This window comes from Euprymna scolopes, chromosome 31 (genome assembly GCF_053919585.1).
Source record: "Euprymna scolopes isolate OS-2025 chromosome 31, ASM5391958v1, whole genome shotgun sequence".
NCBI lineage: Eukaryota > Metazoa > Mollusca > Cephalopoda > Sepiida > Sepiolidae > Euprymna > Euprymna scolopes.
In genome coordinates, this window is record NC_136512.1 from 37017415 (window position 1) to 37036757 (window position 19343).

The 19343-nt window shown below is 36.2% G+C and overlaps 1 protein-coding gene across 2 annotated transcripts in view; it reads left to right on the forward strand.

The window, feature by feature from the left end:
• The window catches only part of LOC145255696 (short transient receptor potential channel 7-like), a 267600-nt gene that overhangs the window by 221905 nt on the left and 26352 nt on the right, over positions 1-19343 (forward strand). For both annotated transcript variants that reach the window (XM_080114270.1, XM_080114271.1), the window contains exons 7-10: positions 1882-2157; positions 8378-8639; positions 15195-15432; positions 17559-17756. In XM_080114270.1, coding sequence (XP_079970396.1) covers positions 1882-2157; positions 8378-8639; positions 15195-15432; positions 17559-17756 — 974 coding nt within the window. The remainder of the gene's footprint in view (positions 1-1881; positions 2158-8377; positions 8640-15194; positions 15433-17558; positions 17757-19343) is intronic.

Sequence of the window (19343 nt, forward strand, 5' to 3'; positions counted from 1 at the left end):
TTAAAAGAAATTTCAGTTTTCATAACTAACATAAACAGGAATTTAGATAAACAGTAAAGATGATTTATTCGTGACGTCAGAAAACCAAAGAAAGAAAAGATTTAGATAGATATATACATGAGCAATGAGGAGAGATTCGTTCGATATTCAACGTGTTAGCAAACAGATGGGGACCTTGTGCTCCAGAGTTTTGACTTGACGCTCGCAAAATATTAGGTTGGTACAAAAAATAATGTTTTTTGACGTTCAAGTCAAAAAACATTATTTTTGTACCAGAAAAATAATAGAAAAACGTACACTTGTTCTAATGATACCTAACTGAAGATAAAGGGACTAATCATGGAATTAAATGATTATATCCAAATATAATTCACATCTTGGCGTTTCGCTTGTCGAACGAAAAGCAGTTTTAATTTTAGGAAAAAGGAAAGAAACTTTGAAAAGATACTATCTTTTGCTCGTGTCCCCACGACAATGTTATCCGTCCCTTTGGTAAAGAGTTTCATTGTCCATAGTTGTTATATACACGGTTGTAAAAATATACACACACATTAACACTAGAGACGATCAATAAACGTTAAATGCACATTTAAGAAACTAGACAATTACAAGACCATGTATGAAGCAGGGAAGGCAGCAAAAGTGTCAGCAAAAATGCATCGATACAACATCGCCCTGCTAGGATTGAGTGAGACGAGGTGACTGCAGGCCGGACAAACAAGACTGGCTACCGACGAACTCTTGGTGTACTCATGACATGAAAAAGAGAATGCAGTACACACGGAAGGCATAGCAATAATGCTTTCAAAACAGCACAGAAAGTTTTGACAGAGTAGGAAGCGCACGGCTCAAGGACAATAACAGCATCCTTCATGAGGAAGAAGGAGAACATCAAGATGAATGTGATCCAACGCTACGCACCCACCAATGATCATGACGACGAAGGCAAAGATCAGTTCTACAACTGACTACAGGCAGTTTTAGACAAGCTGAAGGACAAAGACATCAGCATCCTGATGGGGGATTTCAATGCGAAGGTGGGATCAGACAACAAAGGCTACGAGGAAATGATGAGACAACACGCTCTTGGAGAAATGAATGAAAATAAAAAATAATAAATAAATAAAATCAAAAATCACACTCCTCCCCATATTCAAAATGGATTCTCAGCTTTGCACGGGATTTAACTTTTAAAAACAAAAATACTGGATGAATGTTAATGTTGGTGTACAGTCTTTGTTTAACCTAACAGGTAGGTACAGAATAAAGTTTTTGTGCAATTTTTTAATATTGAGGTAAAACTTGATAAGCACCAGATTTTGTGATGATCACGCATAGTAACCTATTCGAGCATGGCCTACATAAATAGAATGGCATTCCAATAAAATCACGTTACTTGCTAACATCACAGAGCAAAGTACAATGGCCACGGTTAGACGACTATTACGAAGATAGTCATATTCTATTTTAATTTTCAAAGAAAAGGGATTTATAAAATTATTCCTAAAAACAAAATTTCAAGACAGTATTTTCCACAGCAAAAATACCCCCTTTTAATTACACCTGTTCAAATGTAAAATAATTCTTTATCTTTCGTAAAATAAAATGCAGTCACTTTTGGGCCAGTTTTATAAATCCTTAGGCAATTACCTTGAGAATTGAAACAGAAAATGACTATCCTCGTAATAGTCGTTTATAGTCTAACCGTGGCCATTGCCTTTTATTCTATGACGTCAGCAGGTCACGTGACTTTAGTAGAACGGCTTTCTATTTAGGCCCGAGAAGGTTAATATGCGTGATCGCCGATTTTTTTTTGTTTAAATTAAAATCTATTTCCGTTTTAATTGATCTGTATTGAAATGTTTCGTTTTTACTGTTCAGGAATGATTTGGGAAGAATCGAAACAATTGTACGAAGCCGGAGCAGTGGCTTATTTTTCGTCAATCTGGAACGTGGTCGACTCGTGCATGCTAAGCCTCCTCCTCTGTTCAGCTATCCTTGATTTAGTGGTCGCTCTGAAATTGAAACGTGTCATCCAAGAACGACACACAGTCATTATCGATAAAGTAAACGTCACATACAGCCTACCAATTTGTGACTACAATCCCAAAAGCGACTATTCTTTCTGTGACATCAAAAGAGATTATGATTTCATTGGTGAGGCACGAGGCTCAATTCTATTCTTTCTTTCAGTTTTTTTTTTTATTTCTAAGTTATTTTCTTTATTTCTTCTTCTTCTTCTTCTTCTTCTTCTTCTTCTTCTTCTTATTATTATTATTATTATTATTATTATTATTATTATTATTATTATCTCACAAGGAGCTTTCACACAGGTTACCAAAGATCTCTCCTTGAAAACAGCCTGTGGTGTTCCCTGGAAGCTGAGTGACGACAAGTCTCCCCAGATTTCCAGTACTCTACACCTTTTTGCGATAGTATTTTGCAAATAAATTTGCATTATCGCAACAGCTGCTTGCCATTGATTTCTCGTTGGCAGCGGCAATTGGTCTTCACTGGAATTTGAGCAGCAATGTTTTATGTTTCTGTTTTTGTGTACATTTTTCTGACCAAAAGCAACATCGGCAGAGGAGTTAAAAAAACAAAACGAAAAACGAACAAAGTAAGCTTTTCTAACTGAAATTATTATTATTATTATTATTATTATTATTATTATTATTATTATTATTATTATTATTATTATTATTGTTATTGTTATTATTATTATTATTATTATTATTATTGTTCTTCTACTTATTATTATTATTATTTTTATTTTTGTTATTATCATTATCATTATTATTATCATTATCATTATTTTTGTTATTATTATTCAAAAAAAAAACAAATTTACTTTATTGGTTATTACTATTACCACTAATATTATTACTAGTAGTGGTAGTGGTGGTGGTGGTTGTAATGGTGATATTTTATTATTATTTTTTACTATTACTGTAGCTGTAATGGTAGGTGCTGCTTTTTGCTATCATTGCTATTGTTGTTTTTGCTGTTAATATTATTGCTACCGATATTACTGTTGCTATTATCACTAAAGAGCAACTACTAATTGATAAAGCAATAATGCAGGATGCGAAGAAGAAGAGAAATCTGAGCGTAGCATGGATCGATTACAGAAAGGCTTATTTTTTTTTATTTTATTTTTTTTTTTTTACACAGTGATCACCACTTATCAAGGCCCGGAAGCCACTCAGGGATAAGGGTTATTGCAAGTACATTACGTTAGTGTGGAGATTTGATGAAGTGCTTACTTAAGGGGGCGGTTCATTAGGAATTTGTTAACATTGGACTTGAAGACATCCAAGTTGTAGTCCGGTGGGAAGCAGGCAGACGGAACAGAGTTCCACAAGCGTGCAGTTCTAAGAAAGAAGCTTTGTTCATGGAATCCGCGTTTTGATTTAGGCACAGATATAGAGTGGGGGAAATTTTTCACAGTGGATTCAGTAGACGGGTGTTTTTCGTGAAAGATTGGCGAGGGGGGACCAGAGATTGGAGTTCAGATGAGCACCTGCCATGGAAATAACGATAAAACAAGGATAGGCTCGCAACGTCTCTTCTGTGGGAGAGAGGTTGCTGGGTAGAGAAAAAGGGTATCCCCCACTAAGCCACGAAGTCTATCTTTTACTCTGTCAAGGCAGGATAGGCTGTTTTTAGCAGCTCCTGCCCAGATATGGCAACAGTATTCCATCCTTGGACGTACTTGGCTTTTATATAGATAGACAATTGCATCAGTAGTGAGATATCTTCTGGAGCGGTAGAAGGATCCCACCATCTTTCCAGCGACCATGGCAACAGACTTGATGTACGTGTTCCATTTCAGATCAGGAGTAAAGGTCAAATCCAGAAGCTTGTCAAAACACAGGGCCTCACCCAGACGAGAGCCATCCATCGCAATTGATGCCAGCTGGGGATCAGAGCGTTGATGATGTAAGGATAGGAGTTTGGTTTTGGATGCATTAAAGGTAACCAGCCACATCTTCCCCCACTGAACCACGCGCTCAAGATCAGAGGAGAGAGAATCAGAGAGAACTTTATCATTTACAGCCTTTGATGGTCGTGTCATCAGCATAGATGTCAACGAATGATTTAAGTATGTGTTTAGGGAGGTCATTGATGTAGAGCAGGAAGAGAGTTGGGCCCAGGATTGACCCCTGAGGGACTCCAGCATTTATATTACAGGCCTTCGATTTTTGTCCATCTACCACTACTCTTATGAGCCTATCGGAGAGAAATGATTTAATGATTGAGAAAACATTTCCAGTTATACCATAGCTGGAAATCTTGTGAAGTAGACCCTTATGCCATACCTTGTCGAAGGCCTTTGATATGTCAAGAGCAATTGCCCTAGAAAGGAAGCCTTTGTCAAGAGATTCACTAATCCTGTGGGATATAACCGTCAGCACATCTGCGGTAGATCTTGCAGAGCGGAAACCATATTGTGTGTCACTAAGAAGGTTATTCCTGCTGAGGTGGTTGACTACTTCTCTATTTAATATGGATTCCAGCAACTTACTCATAACACACAGGAGACTTATTGGTCTGTACTGAGAGGGAGATGACTTATCACCTGAATTCTTAAATACAGGGCAAACTGATGAGGTCTTCCAGGGAGTCGGAAATCACGTCTCCTTAAGGCAGCACTTAAATAGTTTCGTAAGTATGGGAGCAAGTTCTGGTTGAAGCTTTTTTAACACTATAATTGGGATGCCATCAGGGCCAGTTGCTTTACTGGAATCAAGGTTCTTGATTAGCTTGGCGACCTCCTGCACGGATATTTGTATGTTACCTAGCTTCTTGTTCTGTGTTATAGGAGGAAATATGGGGAGTTGATGGCCTTCGTCGCATAGGGTAGAATTAGCTGCAAAGTTCTTGGCAAATAGTTTGGCTTTGTCTGACGCTGACGAGATGACCTCTGGTCCATTGATAATGGTTGGGATAGAACGCACACTTCTGTTCAGGATCCTATTTGTTATTTGCCAAAACTGGTGGGAACCAAGCCGCTGATCAGCTACCTTGGATTTAACAGATGGGCATATAGCTCTCTTGCATTTTTTATTACTCTTTTACAGTGGTTGCTGGCAGTCCTGAAAGCAACTTTAGTCTCAGTGCATCTATTACGTTGGTAGCTATGGAAAAAAGTGATTTCTGTGCGCGATAGCAGCAGCACATTCTGGGGAGAACTATGGCTGGCTGTTAGGTTTTTGTTGGAATTTTTTGGATGGTATGAATTGGTCTATGCCTACAATTAACCATTCGGTCAGATCTGATACTATAGAGGACACTTCCTTTTTAAACATTGAGTGCAGAGGTAAATATCAAATTTCGAGTCTTTAGACTTAAAATTGACAGAGTTATTGTGTAGGAAAATGTACACAGACACACATACACACAGATACACAGACACTTTCACTTTTATATATATATAGATAAAAATATTTTTGATGCGTAATTGTTGATACTTATACACTTCATTATTCTTAGATGAAGTTTGTATTGTTTGAAGTTGGTCCTAGTAACTTGGTTAGAATTGAGCAGATTTATTTTGTTCTGCCCATTTTATCACTCAGGCAGTCATCAGTTGTGTATCTTATGAAGATGTTGTCTTACTTAGCAGGAACACTTCTTTATATGCTCTGCTCGCATTGCACTCACTTATATTATTTGATGGACTTTATTGAGATTTCAACTCTAAAATGTTTATTAATTGCAACAAAATAAAAACATATTCGTACTATTAAACCCTTATCGCTGAGTGGCTTCCGGGCCTTGATAAGTGGTGATCACTGTGTAAAAAAAAAAAAAAAAAAAAAAAAAATCAGATATCCCAGTGACATGGTTCCTCATTTATGAATACATGGAATACTGTTGATGATGAAGGTTGCTGAGAATGTGGTAGGGCTTTTGGAGACAAGTATGGCTCAATGGAAACCGGTGCTGACAGCAAACAGAGAGGAGATGAGGCAGGTTGGCATAAAAGGTGGGATATTTCAAGGAGATTCGTTATCGCCACTTCTTTTTGTAATGATAATGATGCCACTGAGCATTCTCTTGAAGAGAGAAAAACTGGGGTATAACTTTGGATCTGGTGACAGACGCCTCAACCATCTAATGTTTATGGATTATTTGAAAATATTCGGTAGAAATGAAAACGAAATGGAGAGACTGGTAGAACTTGTGGGGACATACTCAGAAGACATTGGGATGGAATTTGGGACTAGTAAATGTGCGGTGCTGGTGATGAAAAGTGGAGTAAAGGTTCATTCGAATGGAATAGTGCTGCCAAATGGAGAAATCATGAAAGAAATAGAAGATACAGGATATAAGTATTTAGGAGTGCTGGAGGGTGTAGGTATCATGAACAGAGAAATGAAAGAAAAAGTCAGGAAGGAGTATCTTAGAAGAGTGAAACTAATTGCAAATTCGAAACTGTATGGAGGAAATCTAATGAAAGCAGTAAATGAATGGGCAGTCAGTGTTTTGAGATACAGTGCGGGAATTTTAGAATGGTCTGACAAAGATTTGCATGCCATGGATATCAAAACAAGAAAAGTTTTAGCAATGTTTGGTATATTTCACATTCGAAGTAGCATAGCAAGGCTGTATCAAAAGAGGAAAGATGGTGGGAGAGGATTGAAAAGTGTAAAAGATTGTGTTAGAACTGAGGAGATGTCGTTGAAAGAGCATGTGGTTAGAGTTGATGCTTAACGTTGTGGTCAATGAAGTGGAGGTATGTGAGACCAAGGCTGATTATGTGAAACGTATGGATAGAGAAAGGGCAGAGGAACTGGCTAGGAAGAAAATGCATGGAAGGTTCTTCCAGGATATAGCAGAAGTGGCTGTTGAAAGATCATGGCACTGGCTTAGAGCTGGGTATCTGGCTAAGAGTACTGAAGCTTTTGTTTGTGCAGCACAAGAGCAGGCATTAGGAACACGATTGTTCAAAAAAGTGGTTCTAGGAGAGGAAATTGCTGCAGAATGGTGGATTTGTGGTAAGACCTCATATTCAATTGCGCACCTTGCAGCAGAGTGTAGTGGACTGGCCCAGAGAGAGTACCGCAAAAGACACGATCGCATGGGACTGGATATATTGGGAGGTGTGTAAGAGGGTCGGGGTGAAGTGTGCTGGAAAATGGTTTGAGGAGGTGCCTGATGAAGTGAGAACAAGTGCGGATGGCAAGGTAGAGGTATGGTGGGACAAAAGTGTCATAACGACCAAGCAATTGGAACATAATCGTCCGGATTTGGTCGTTATTGACAAGGTCTCAAAAACTGACAGATTGTAGACTTCTCAGTACCCTGGGACAGGAATGTGAGAGAGAAGGAGAATGAGAAGTGGAGCAATTATGCTCCATTAGCCTTGGAGATAAGGCGTATACACTTGGTTAAAACACAAATAATTCCGGTTGTAGTTGGTACACTGGGAGTAGTATCAAGTCGTCTGGAAGGACAATTGAAAAAACTATAAATCCCTGATGGTTTAGGCGGCCTTAAAACCTCTGCAATTATAGGTACTACCAATATCCTTAGGAAAACTCTTGATCTTTGAAGCTCCTTGTTTGAAGCCGGGATTAAAGGGAATCCTCTGGAAATGAATCCTATCCCTTTCCAGAGAGACGTTCATAAACGAAATCAGAATTATTATTATTATTATTATTATTATTATTATTATTATTAACAACAACAACAACAACAACAACAACAACAACAACAACAACAACAACAACTTACTAGGAGTTTTCACACAGGTCATTATCAGAGATTGCTCACTGACAACAACCAGTGGTGTTTCCTGGAGTCTGGGTGACAACAAGTCTCTCCGAACTTCTAGTAGTAGTAGTAGTAGTAGTAGTAGTAGTAGTAGTAGTAGTATGAGTAGCTATTATTGCTGGCCATTTTTTTCTTCTTTTCTGTTATTTTCTTTCATCTTTCTTATTAAATTCTCCCTCTTTATTTTAGTATTTTCTTCCTTTAATTCTCAAGTTTTTTTTACTTTTTCATCATTTTATTTCTCCATCATTTTCTTTTTGCTTCTTCTTTCTTAGTTGTCATTTTATTCTTTCTAATTTTTCATCTTCTTTCTATATTTTCGTCTTTTTACATTCTTTCCCCTTATTCCTTTAATCCTTTTCTTCTTTTTTTTTCTTTTTGCGCCATCTTTTCTTCTTTTTCTTCTTTCTGAGGCTGTTGACAATACACACACACACACACACACACACACACACACACACATTAAAAAAAAACATGAAAAAAAAAAATCCAAAAACTTCCAAGCAATGTCAAAATGTTATTTTCTGTTCAGCATTAACAAATGGTTGTCATTTTTGTCAATCTAATAAAAAAATTTGTTCATTATTTTAACCAGTTGAATGGGATCCCATCTGGATACCAGATCCAGAAATGTTGTCCGACATTTGTTTCTCCCTTGGCATAGTTTTGTCCGTATCCCGTATTGCATTTCTCATGCCCTGTAATGAAACATTTGGAACAATGTTGGTCTCTTTCTACCGGACGTTGATGGACATGTTCAAACTTTGCGGCATGTTTGGTCTGGTCCTCTTGGCTTTCACCTGTGGCATCGCAGCACTCTATGACGCCATGCAATGCCATTCAGAAGCCTTCGGAAGGTAAGTCATCACTTCTGCTTTGTTTAAGATATCCTTTGGACGTTGTGTTGTATATCTTCTCAATAGGGAATATGTTGTCTGCATTTCGTAGGCCGCAGTTTAAGATGTTCCATGTATACTTTTCTCAAGAAAAAATGGATAAGGGTTTTTGGGAGGGGGATTATTAGATGTAGAACAGTTGAGGTAGCAGGTTCAGTTCACAGGGAAACATGGAAGGAAATGATAAAAATAGACATCAGAAAAGGGGGATAAAAAGATCTGAGTAGAGATAGGTTAATATTGAGTGGAAAGCCATTCTTGTAATAGAAAACTGATCTAAAAATTCTTCAGTTGCAAATATTAAATGCAGTTGTTGAAAGCAAAACTCATTCAAGTCAGGGAAGCTTTGAATTATAAATAATTTTAGGTAAAGAATAGTAGTATTAATCCAGTTAGGGTCCTTAGAGTGTAGTTCTCTTCTTGTATATAAACAAAAAGCTATGACTGAAAAATTCAAAGAGATTCGGTATATTTTATACAACTATTTTGCCACCTGTTTGATTCGTTTCTAGTACCCCTGGCTATAAATATAATCGTCCAAATTTTTGTGATCATACCAAGTTTACCAAAATTATGCCCCAAAATATTGCAACAGTTAGTTTGAAAGTCCATTTCTTAAAGCAGTCGGATGTTTGGTTTGGTTGTTTTACAGCATATCAACCCTTTTCGGGTTATTTAATGCCGAATCCAGTTATTTTGGAAATAGTATTCATGTTGCATCCAGTTATTTTGTAGAAGGTTTTTATTCTTCAAGCTTTTTGTATCTTCAATCGCTAGTTTGTAGTGTTTGGTTTGGTTGTTTTATAGTGGATCTTTTCGCTTCTGCTCCCCGCTCTGCAGAACATGAATGAGTTTTGTAATGGGAGAGAGAAAAGGGTTGCAGTATTAATGTTTGGTACATTTTAAGTTAGGAAATCAGTTAGAAAGAGAAAAAGGGAAGAATAAAAGAGAGAAAAGGTGGGTTGTTGTTTTTGTTCTTGTTTTTGCAGAACATAATTAAGTTTTGTAAAAGGAAGTAGAAAAACAAAAAGCATCAGTGTTAGGTGCATTTCGTCTCAGGAAGCCAATATCTTCAGATATCCTGATCTGGTAGCACCAGGGTCGGATGTTAAATTAATAATGATGACAATGATGATAATAATAATCCACACACTATTCTTGAACTGAAGAGGGCCATCACAACCCACACCAGGGAAGTGTCAAAAGAGAAGTCTGTCAGAGTTATTGACAATTTTTACATCTACTTATCCTTCAAGGGCGATAAAACAAAAACTGTTGGACATTCATGAGTGTAATATGGTGGACAAGTTTGGAATAGACTGAAGTTTATTTGTAATGTAGCAGTATTACTAGCAGCAAACCAGCAAGAATAACAACGTTTAAAATCATTCGATATTTGCTTAACTGAAATTGGATCAAATACTCAATTTCGATTGGTTTGTTATATCAGGATTTAACCAATCAAAAACAATCTCTCCTGGATTTGAACGCTTTTTCTCAAAACTTATTTAAAGAATTGCATTTGCACTTCTTAGCAAGATGGCCAAGATACCTAACGAACCTTTGCCACACTGCACGTCACTAACACTTCTTTCTTGGAATGCTAACTAAACCCGCCTTTAACCTCTGGCTATTAGCATCGGCATATGAACATAATTTAAAAAGATGGCGACATTCCAGCACATGGACTTACTTCCTAATAATACTTATACAAACTTTACCACTCTCGCAAACATTCTAAGTCTTAATAATAATATAAACTCTGCAAATGTCATGGATTCACGGCACTAAATTCAGAGATGTTGAATAGTTGGGGTACATATTGAAGACAATTTATATAACAGGTACTCATAACAAGAGGATGATTTCATTTATATACTTTACACACAGCTCATATTTATAGCACATATTCATTATTGAAGGAGGGGAATGTGTAATGCAGTTCTTTTACATCAGAGGCAGAGAATCATTACTGATGATGGAGGAGGCACATCACTTGGAAGGGTGTTATACAAAGTTCATTTAGAGATTCAGAGATGATTAGACAAAACACGTTTACCTTTCAGTTGTAATGACGACAACGACGAGACAAGTTTACAAATATTAAACGATTCTTTATTCATACCAGCTGAATGATGATGATTGTCAGGGATTCAAGCCTTTACGACTACATGGTCCCCTCTTCCCCCCCATCCCCCCTCTCGCTTCCAAGAGGGCATCAGCTTTCGCTAAGTCGTTGTCCGACTCTCGTCTCTAATTGACTGTTTGCCTGACTTTCTATCTAACTTCGAATCCTATCTCAATATATTGAGAATTTCCTTTCTTTACGACGTCAGAGGTGTGGTCAACCAATGTGACTTTATCGCATTTCAATTAACCTATGCCATTTGCACATGTATCTACACCGTCTGATAAACAAAAGAAATTCCTAAATTTAATTGTATCTCTTTTAACATATTTTATTAATTATTTCTAAAACGAGTATGGTTCATTCTTTGAACTGACATATTTAATATCCAGTTATTTCTAAAAGAACAAACAATCGACTGCAATTTATAAATTAAGTATCTATCTCTGACATAAATAATATTTACCTATTTGCATGAACAATAACAATCATTCTGCTTTCCTAGGATTTCAATATCTATTACCTTTTAACACTTGTCTACTGGGTTCTATTCCTAATATTATTTTCAAACTTATCTAGTTTTGCTTTCTTACTTACTGGGGACTGTCTCTTTTCATAACATAGGTATGATTAAAATATCATTCTCTTCTCATAGACTTGAATAACATTTTCTTAGTCTGAAATGTTTGAACATTTTGCATAAATTTTCTCTGTTAAGACGCTATTTAAATCTGCTCTTTACTAACCCATTTCTATTGTTAAATGAAGATGAGAAATCAAGTTAATGAATTATGCATTAGTCTTTGTCATTACGTTTGAGATTTTATATTTTCTATGGCAGTGGATGAATCGAAATCAAGGACTGTGAATTTTATTAATGATTCCATGGGCGGAATTTTTGTTTGGGGAACTCTTGGTGATCTCACCAATTTTTATATTGACTTCATGCCTAACATTGCTACAATAACTTTTGAACACTCTTGGCTTCGACAAAAATTGTCAATAATTCTGATGTGTTCCTTTTTTAGCACTGTTCTGATTTCGGCTCTGATTATCCTTTTCTGTCGAGGAATAATTCTGGGAATTGTTTTGATATAGATTATCTTTGAGATAAAACCAAATGTGCGAGAGAGGTATAAGGTATGTGAGTGTGAACTCATTCAAGATCATGCCTGCTACTGATTATAAGTGCCCTTGTGCTGTATTATCTCCCCTTCAAGGGAAAGTCTTTTGTTTCGTATGTTATGATCAAATTAAATATACATTCACTATCGAATGCAACTCAACAAATCTTTAAAGATTTAAAAAAATATTTTTCTAACAAACAATTAGACTTACCAGACAGTAAGTCTTGTATCCCCTTTCTTTGCTATTAGGCTTTTGAGGGGCTTACCTTCTAGCTAGTGTGTTTAGAATACATGGGATTGAACGCTAGTGGTGTGCTTTTTTTAGGAGGTCTTAGTTTGTTTGATAACTGACAGATGATGATATAAGTTAAGTATCCTTTGTAGAAGAGCAAGGTCATAATGTTTTTCTGGTCGGTACTTTTAGTCTGACTCGTAAGAAAAAAAGTTAGTATTGGGAAGAGTTCCTGTGTAGAGACGTTGATTAAAGATTAGACCTGCTGAAAAAGAGAGTTCATAGATGCGTGTTAATGTTAGAAGTAGAAGCGTGTGTCATGAAAGTTTAAAGATAGTCCAGTACGAACTAAAATAAATAAGATAAAATAGTTTATGTATGTATTGCTTTAAAGTCTGTGTGTGGCGGTAGTTATGTTGGCTTGTTTGTTTTCTTGTGGATCCAGAACCAAATCCCCAGGCGAAGTTGCGTCCCAACAGAGGAATGTGTTGTCGGGTGAAAGTAGGGGAGAGAGAGAGAGAGAGAGAGAGAGAGAGAGAGAGAGAGAGATAACCTTTACGCATTTCGTCACATATTCAACTCGCCAGAGAGGTGACATCTGATTGTGCAAGCCAAAAGAGAAGTTGACTGCTAACATCAATCAACACTGAATATACAAACCAAAAATATTTAAAATCTCAAATTATGTAGTGTCTCTGACGCTGCTGATACAAAGTAATGCTTGCAAGTGTTTTATGAAAACAGAACAGATACTACACACTTTCACCTAAAGAAGGAAGTAATACCTAAAGGGACAGTCTCACGACAAAAGAACAGATACAGGGTGTCCAAAAAGTCACTGAAGGATTTCGAACTTAAATAGATTCTTTATTTTTGATGATATCTTTCTGTAATCTTGACACAATCTAAGACATTTGGGAATTTTAAAAAAATGCAAAATTCAAACAATTTTGTTTTTTAAATGTTGCTCATTTTCAGCTTCACCTTTTTGTGCTCTTTCCAAAACATTATTCATGACAGATTGTAGAATCTCTGGATTGCGATTTAACTCCCTTATTTCGTTCCTGATGTTTTCCTTCAATTCTTGTAGGGTTTGGAGTTTGTTAACATAGACTCTTTCTTTAAGATATCCCCACAAGAAAAAGTCGGGGCTAGTCAAGTCTTGGGAACGTGGGGGCTATTTGACATTGCCATAGTGAGAGATAATGTTGTTGTCAAAGCATTGCCTGAGAAGCTCCATGGTGTTTTTCGCCGTATGTGCCATTGCCCCATCATATTGGAACCATAATCTGGGCCTATTTTGAATTTGTGGGCGCAGGAAGTTTGTAATCATAGTCCGGTATCTCTTTCCAGTAACAGTGACAGCATTTTCGTCTTGATCTTCAAAAAATATATTCCAATAATCTTCTCCTCCATTACTGCACACCATACAGTGCATTTTATGGGATGCAACTGCTTTTGATGAATTGACCTTGCATTTTCAGAGCCCCAAAATCTGTAATTTTGTTTGTTAACGAATCCATTCAAATGAAAATGGGCTTTATCTGACATAATCGACTTTTGCAGAAAATTGGGGTCATTTCGGACAAGTTCTTGCATTTGAACTGTGTATTGAACCCTTGTTTGAAAATATTCAGGCTTCAAGTGTTGAATAAGCTGCACTTTATAAGGAAACGGATTTAAACTGTGCAGAGTATTGTGTAATGAGCTTCGACAAATCCCAAGTTGTGTGGAACGTCATCGAATCGATGTTTCAGGATGCTGCTTTACGCTCTCTCGCACTCTTTTCTTATTTTCATTTGTGATGATATTTCGAGGTCTGTCAGCTCGTGGAAGATCAAGTACAGCTCCTTGGTCTTCAAATCAGCGAACAATGTTTTGAATTGTGTTGTGACTTGAGCTATCTCTTACATGAAAATGCCGTCGATAAGCTCTTTAAGTCAAAACAATTGACCCCCGATTTTGGTAAAACAATTTCACAACTTACGTTCGTTGTTCAATGCTATACTTATCCATAATTAATTTCCAAAATATTATTTGTAAAATATTTGAAATAGAGAAAAAATAATCAGTAATGGTAAAAATGACAAAGATTTTCAACTCTTCAGTGACTTTTTAGACACCTTGTACTATACTACCTGCCAAGAGGAGGTAATGCCTGGGAAGATGGTCTCATGATAACCAAGCAAATACTATATTACTGTCTTCCCTAAATGGAGTATTTAAAGATTGGTTTGAAATACTACAGTTATTAAACTTAAACAACAATTATAAGATAGTAGTAATAGTATAATTTTCGACTTCAGAAATGTACAAAATCTCCATTATTAATCTAATAAATAAAGTAGAGTTGTCTATGAGATTGTGTGTCTGTGTGTACAGATAAAGAAAATTAACTACATTAAGACACACCCATAAAGTTTATATATTCTTTTTCGGACAAAATATTTTTTAAAATTCATTTTTTTGGTGGTCAAATGGAAGTCGACATTTAGGGCGGTCTTTTAATGTTATCATGTGGCAATTTTGGAAAAAAAATCGTAAAACCTAGAGAAATGCTAATTCTTCAAATGTCATTTTCATGTCATTCTCTTCAGACTACTGTCCTCATCAACACCATTTCTCTTTTTTTAGACTATTGTGAGGAAAGAGTGTAGACAACAAATTCTGCATCTGGGAGTGCTTTATCATAAATAGGAAACTCGGCATTGTGCAGGAGCAATGATAGTAGATACTAAAGGATACACTGAAGTATATTTGTAAATTTCCCCCACCCCATCCCACCTCACCCTAAAAAAGTGAAAAAGTTAAATCATATTTCCACAGAAACATACAGACAGAAACAATCTATTATAATAATGATATAATTTTTTTTATTCTATTTTTTTTTTCTTATTTAAAAATATCTGAATTTTCATATCGTATAGTTTTCATATCGTATAGTTTTCATATCATATATCATAGATCATATCATATATGAATTTTCATATCGTATAGTTTCTATAATTATATGAACATTTCTGTTTCAGTCCTGGTGGAACGATGGGGTATCTTGTGTGGGGCATGTTTGGCATGGGCGAATCGAATGCGCCAGATCTGAAGAACAATGGTGCACCGCTTCATTCAATTGTGAATAACATTAGCGCCAAAAGGGAAACAATTGTCATATTTGGTTACATTCTGTACGGTACTTTCATTTTTGCATCAACGATAGTCCTGATGAATCTACTTATTGCTGTCATGGCGAACACCTTCCAAGAGATCCAGGTACCATTTTTTTTTTCACGTTCTACAATAATAAAAAGAAAATAACAAGATGTAATCGTGGTGGTTCTGCTGGTGGATGTAGTGGTCAATTTTGTTTAGTTTCGTCTTCCATGGGTGGTAGTTTGCTTGATTAATTGGATGACCTCCATCATTCAGAGATCATCATCATCATCATCATCATCACCGTCGTCGTCGTCGGTTTAATATCCATTTTATATGTTAGCATGACTTAGAAATTGACTTTCAAAATAACTGTAATCCTGAGTGGGAAACTGACAGAACTCCTTTTCACCAACACTGCAATTTACATGAACAAATCTTAACTCCAATGTTTTCTCTCAACTGTCAAACACTCAACTGCCTGCCCTACCCAATGTCGGCCCTTTAAAAGCAGCTATTCCTGCCATACGCAATTGAAGGCCACATCCAACAACAAACAAAAATGTTTACTTCTTTTAATTTCTGCGATACCTGCACCTGACATCCATTCCTAATTCTGTTGTCTTTTGGCTGAAACATCAACATTTATCGCTTTAGAGGCTGATGTTCAAGCGACAATCTGTATAGTAGAAGTTGCATATGTGTTTTGTTCCTGGTTCGCTGGAGCCAATGCTTTGCTATCTGCAAGGCCTGCTTCTCTGTTTTGACCTGTATGATCTTCTGCTCTTTTCACTTGAAGTGTTTATAAAGATTTCATTGAAGGAAGTCAACTCGTTGTGATGGTACTGGTGAATATTGTGATTGTGACAGGAAGTCACTTTTGTTTGCTTTTGTTTTTTCCATGGTTCATGGATCTTGGTTTGGATTAGATATAGAAGCCAGTTGCATTGCAAGCCGCAGTTACAATTAATAAATGTGATAAGTATTGAATGAGAAAAATGGATACAAATGATTGTTGTGAATGCTTGAGAATAGGTCGCCATTTAGTAAGTGCTAAATTCACCGATAGGGTTTTGTGAATGAACGAGAGAAAACCATGGTTAACCAACAAATCAGAGAGAGATGATTCATAGGAAATGAATACTAATGCAGAGGTGTATCGCATAACAGCAGATTGAAGGCAAAATAAGATACAAAAGTGAAACAAGGTTTTCGCCCCCCCCCCTTTTTTATGATTTTAATTACAAATCTTACTTGTTCTCAATGTCACTCTATGTTTGTGTGTAACGTCACCGACCAAGTTCAGTTTTTAGGTATCAACTAATTAGGTATGTATGTATGTATGTATATGTACAATCACGTTGACACACTGGTTCTCGTCAGATCACCGGTTAAGCAACGTCGATCCAGGCCAGTACCAGATGGGTGACTATTTGGGAAGGCTAGGCACTGTATGTGCTTTCTGCTTATCTCAGCATTGTTTCCAGTCGTCCTGAACCTCCATTTGCTACTGGTATTCAACAATGTTGACTCAGGACACAAAAATTTCAAGTGCAGGCACCCTTACAGTAGGTATCCATGTCAAAACTGAAGGAAGCCTTTTTTTATGTATATGTCATATTCATATTGACACACTAGTTCTCGTCAGATCACCAAAGGTAAGCAATATTGAGCCTGGCTAGTACCAGATGGTTGACCATTTGAGGATTCTAGGTGCTGTATGTTCTCTCCGCTTATCTTAGCATTGTTTCCAGTTGTCCTGACTCTTCACTTGCCACTGGTATTTAATAATGCCAACTCAGGAGAGATGTAGTTGGAGATTGCACAACTCATGCCACAAAAATTCTATGCGCAGGCACCATTACAGTGGGTATCTATAGTCTGTTAAGACTGAAGGAAACTATCATGTTGGGGTCAGTATTCTTACCTTTTAGTGAAAGTGATGGCTTGCCAGAACTTGGCATGCTAACCCTACAATCTATATCTGAAATAACTGCACCATTTCAATTTTTGTTCTCCTTTTATTATGCTTGCATGCTCATGGACTTGCAGTGACTTGACCTTTAAAATCCTTTTAGTACCTGCTTGTGTACTTCATCAACCGTATGACGATATTCCTGTTTTTAAAGATGAATATCATGTTTTTATTTTCTTTGTACCTCCATTAGTACTGTACAAGGCCTCCAGGTCTAAGAACTGTCTTTCCATTTTGTTCAGTTTGCTGAAGACGACTTCTTACATTTCAGGATGAGCAAGAGAGTGAATGGAAATTTTCACGTACTGAGCTGTGGTTGGCTTTCATTGATGGTGGAAATCCTCTACCGCCACCATTCAACATCTTCCCCGGGGTCAAGCAGCTGAAGATGCTTTGTCGAGTGCTCTACCGATTGTGCATAGACTACTGTCCGCAAGATAAAGATATTTCTGTCATAATGGATAAGTCGGTGAGTAGTTTCTACATTATTTAACTATAATATAGCTGTGCTTTTATATTTATCGATGAATCTTAACATGTTATCTCTCTATCAGTATATATCTATTTATTAGTTACCTATTCTAGTCTGTCCCTATCTATTTCTTTCTCTCTTTCTCTTCTCTCTCTCTCTCTCTCTCTCTCTCTCTCTCTCTCTCTCTATATATATATATATATATATGTATGGAAATATTATTTTTCAATTATATTTTACTTTTTATATATACAAATCCTTAATTTAAGAAACTATGTGATTAAAGAGCATATAACAAATAAATGACAAAATTCTATATTCCAAATTTCATGATGTTAACCATCTTACAGTTGGGACGAATAACCAGAATCGAAATAGGGAATTAAAAAAAAACAGAACTATTTTAGTATTAGAATAAAAAAATCTTTTTCTATTTTTGATGCCAGAAAACGATTCTTTTTATTATTTTCTTCGTTTCTTTTTGTTTAAAACTTAATTTTCCATGGCTTGTACTAATGATAAAACGATAAATATTTAATGATTTTAAACTACAAATAAAACTAAAATCGATAGGTCATTTCCACATGTATATTTTAACGTTAGCAAAAATACAGGGTGTCCCAAAAGAAGCCGAGTCGTTACACTACTGTACTGAGGAATGGATATTTATCGTAGAATGGTACTTTTGGTTGAATTAAAACTTCAAATCATTCAACTTCTTTTGGGACACCCTATATATGCACATTACATAGGCAATCTAACCTCCTGACCCCATAAAAAAACAAAAAACCTCTATATTTAGAAATTTAAAAAGAATAAGAATCGGTAATTGCATCGGAATTAAAAATGTAGAACAGAACCGGTAATTGTATCGGAATCAGGAAAAATATTTGAATCATCCTATCATTAATATATATATATATATATATATATATATATATATATATATATATATATATATATATATATATATATATATATATATATATATATATATAATAGCGCAATGGTTAGAAGTGTTAAGAGTCGCCTAGGTGACCGAGTTTCAATCCTGGCTTGAGGTAGTTGGTAGTCTAGCCACACTGAAGTGTTTTGATACAATAAAACACTCGGTCTGTCGATGACTATAAATACTTTTTATCTTGGGTTGAGCATATTGGGGAGTGAAATAATAAAACTGCCACTAACGTATAAAACAATGCTCTTTGTGTAAACAAATGGCGCTTAGGCGTTTGGACAATGTTTGGTCATTGTAATTTCACATACTCAACTTCGCAGCTAAACAGTATAATGGTTAGAAGCGTTGACTTGTCGCATAGGTGGTCGAGTTTCAATCCTGACTTGAGTTAGTTGCTAATCTAACCACACTGAAGAGCTGTGATACAGCGAAACAGTATGTCCCTTGATGACTAATATATATATATACATGAACAAACCGAGTTATGTGTTCATCAACGTTTCGTCTTTATTTTGAGACTTCTTCTGGAATAAATAAAGATGAAACGTTGATGAACACATAACTTGGTTTGTTCCTTTTTATTTCTGTTTCGTCGGAATACTATTTCCATTATTCTAAGCATATAT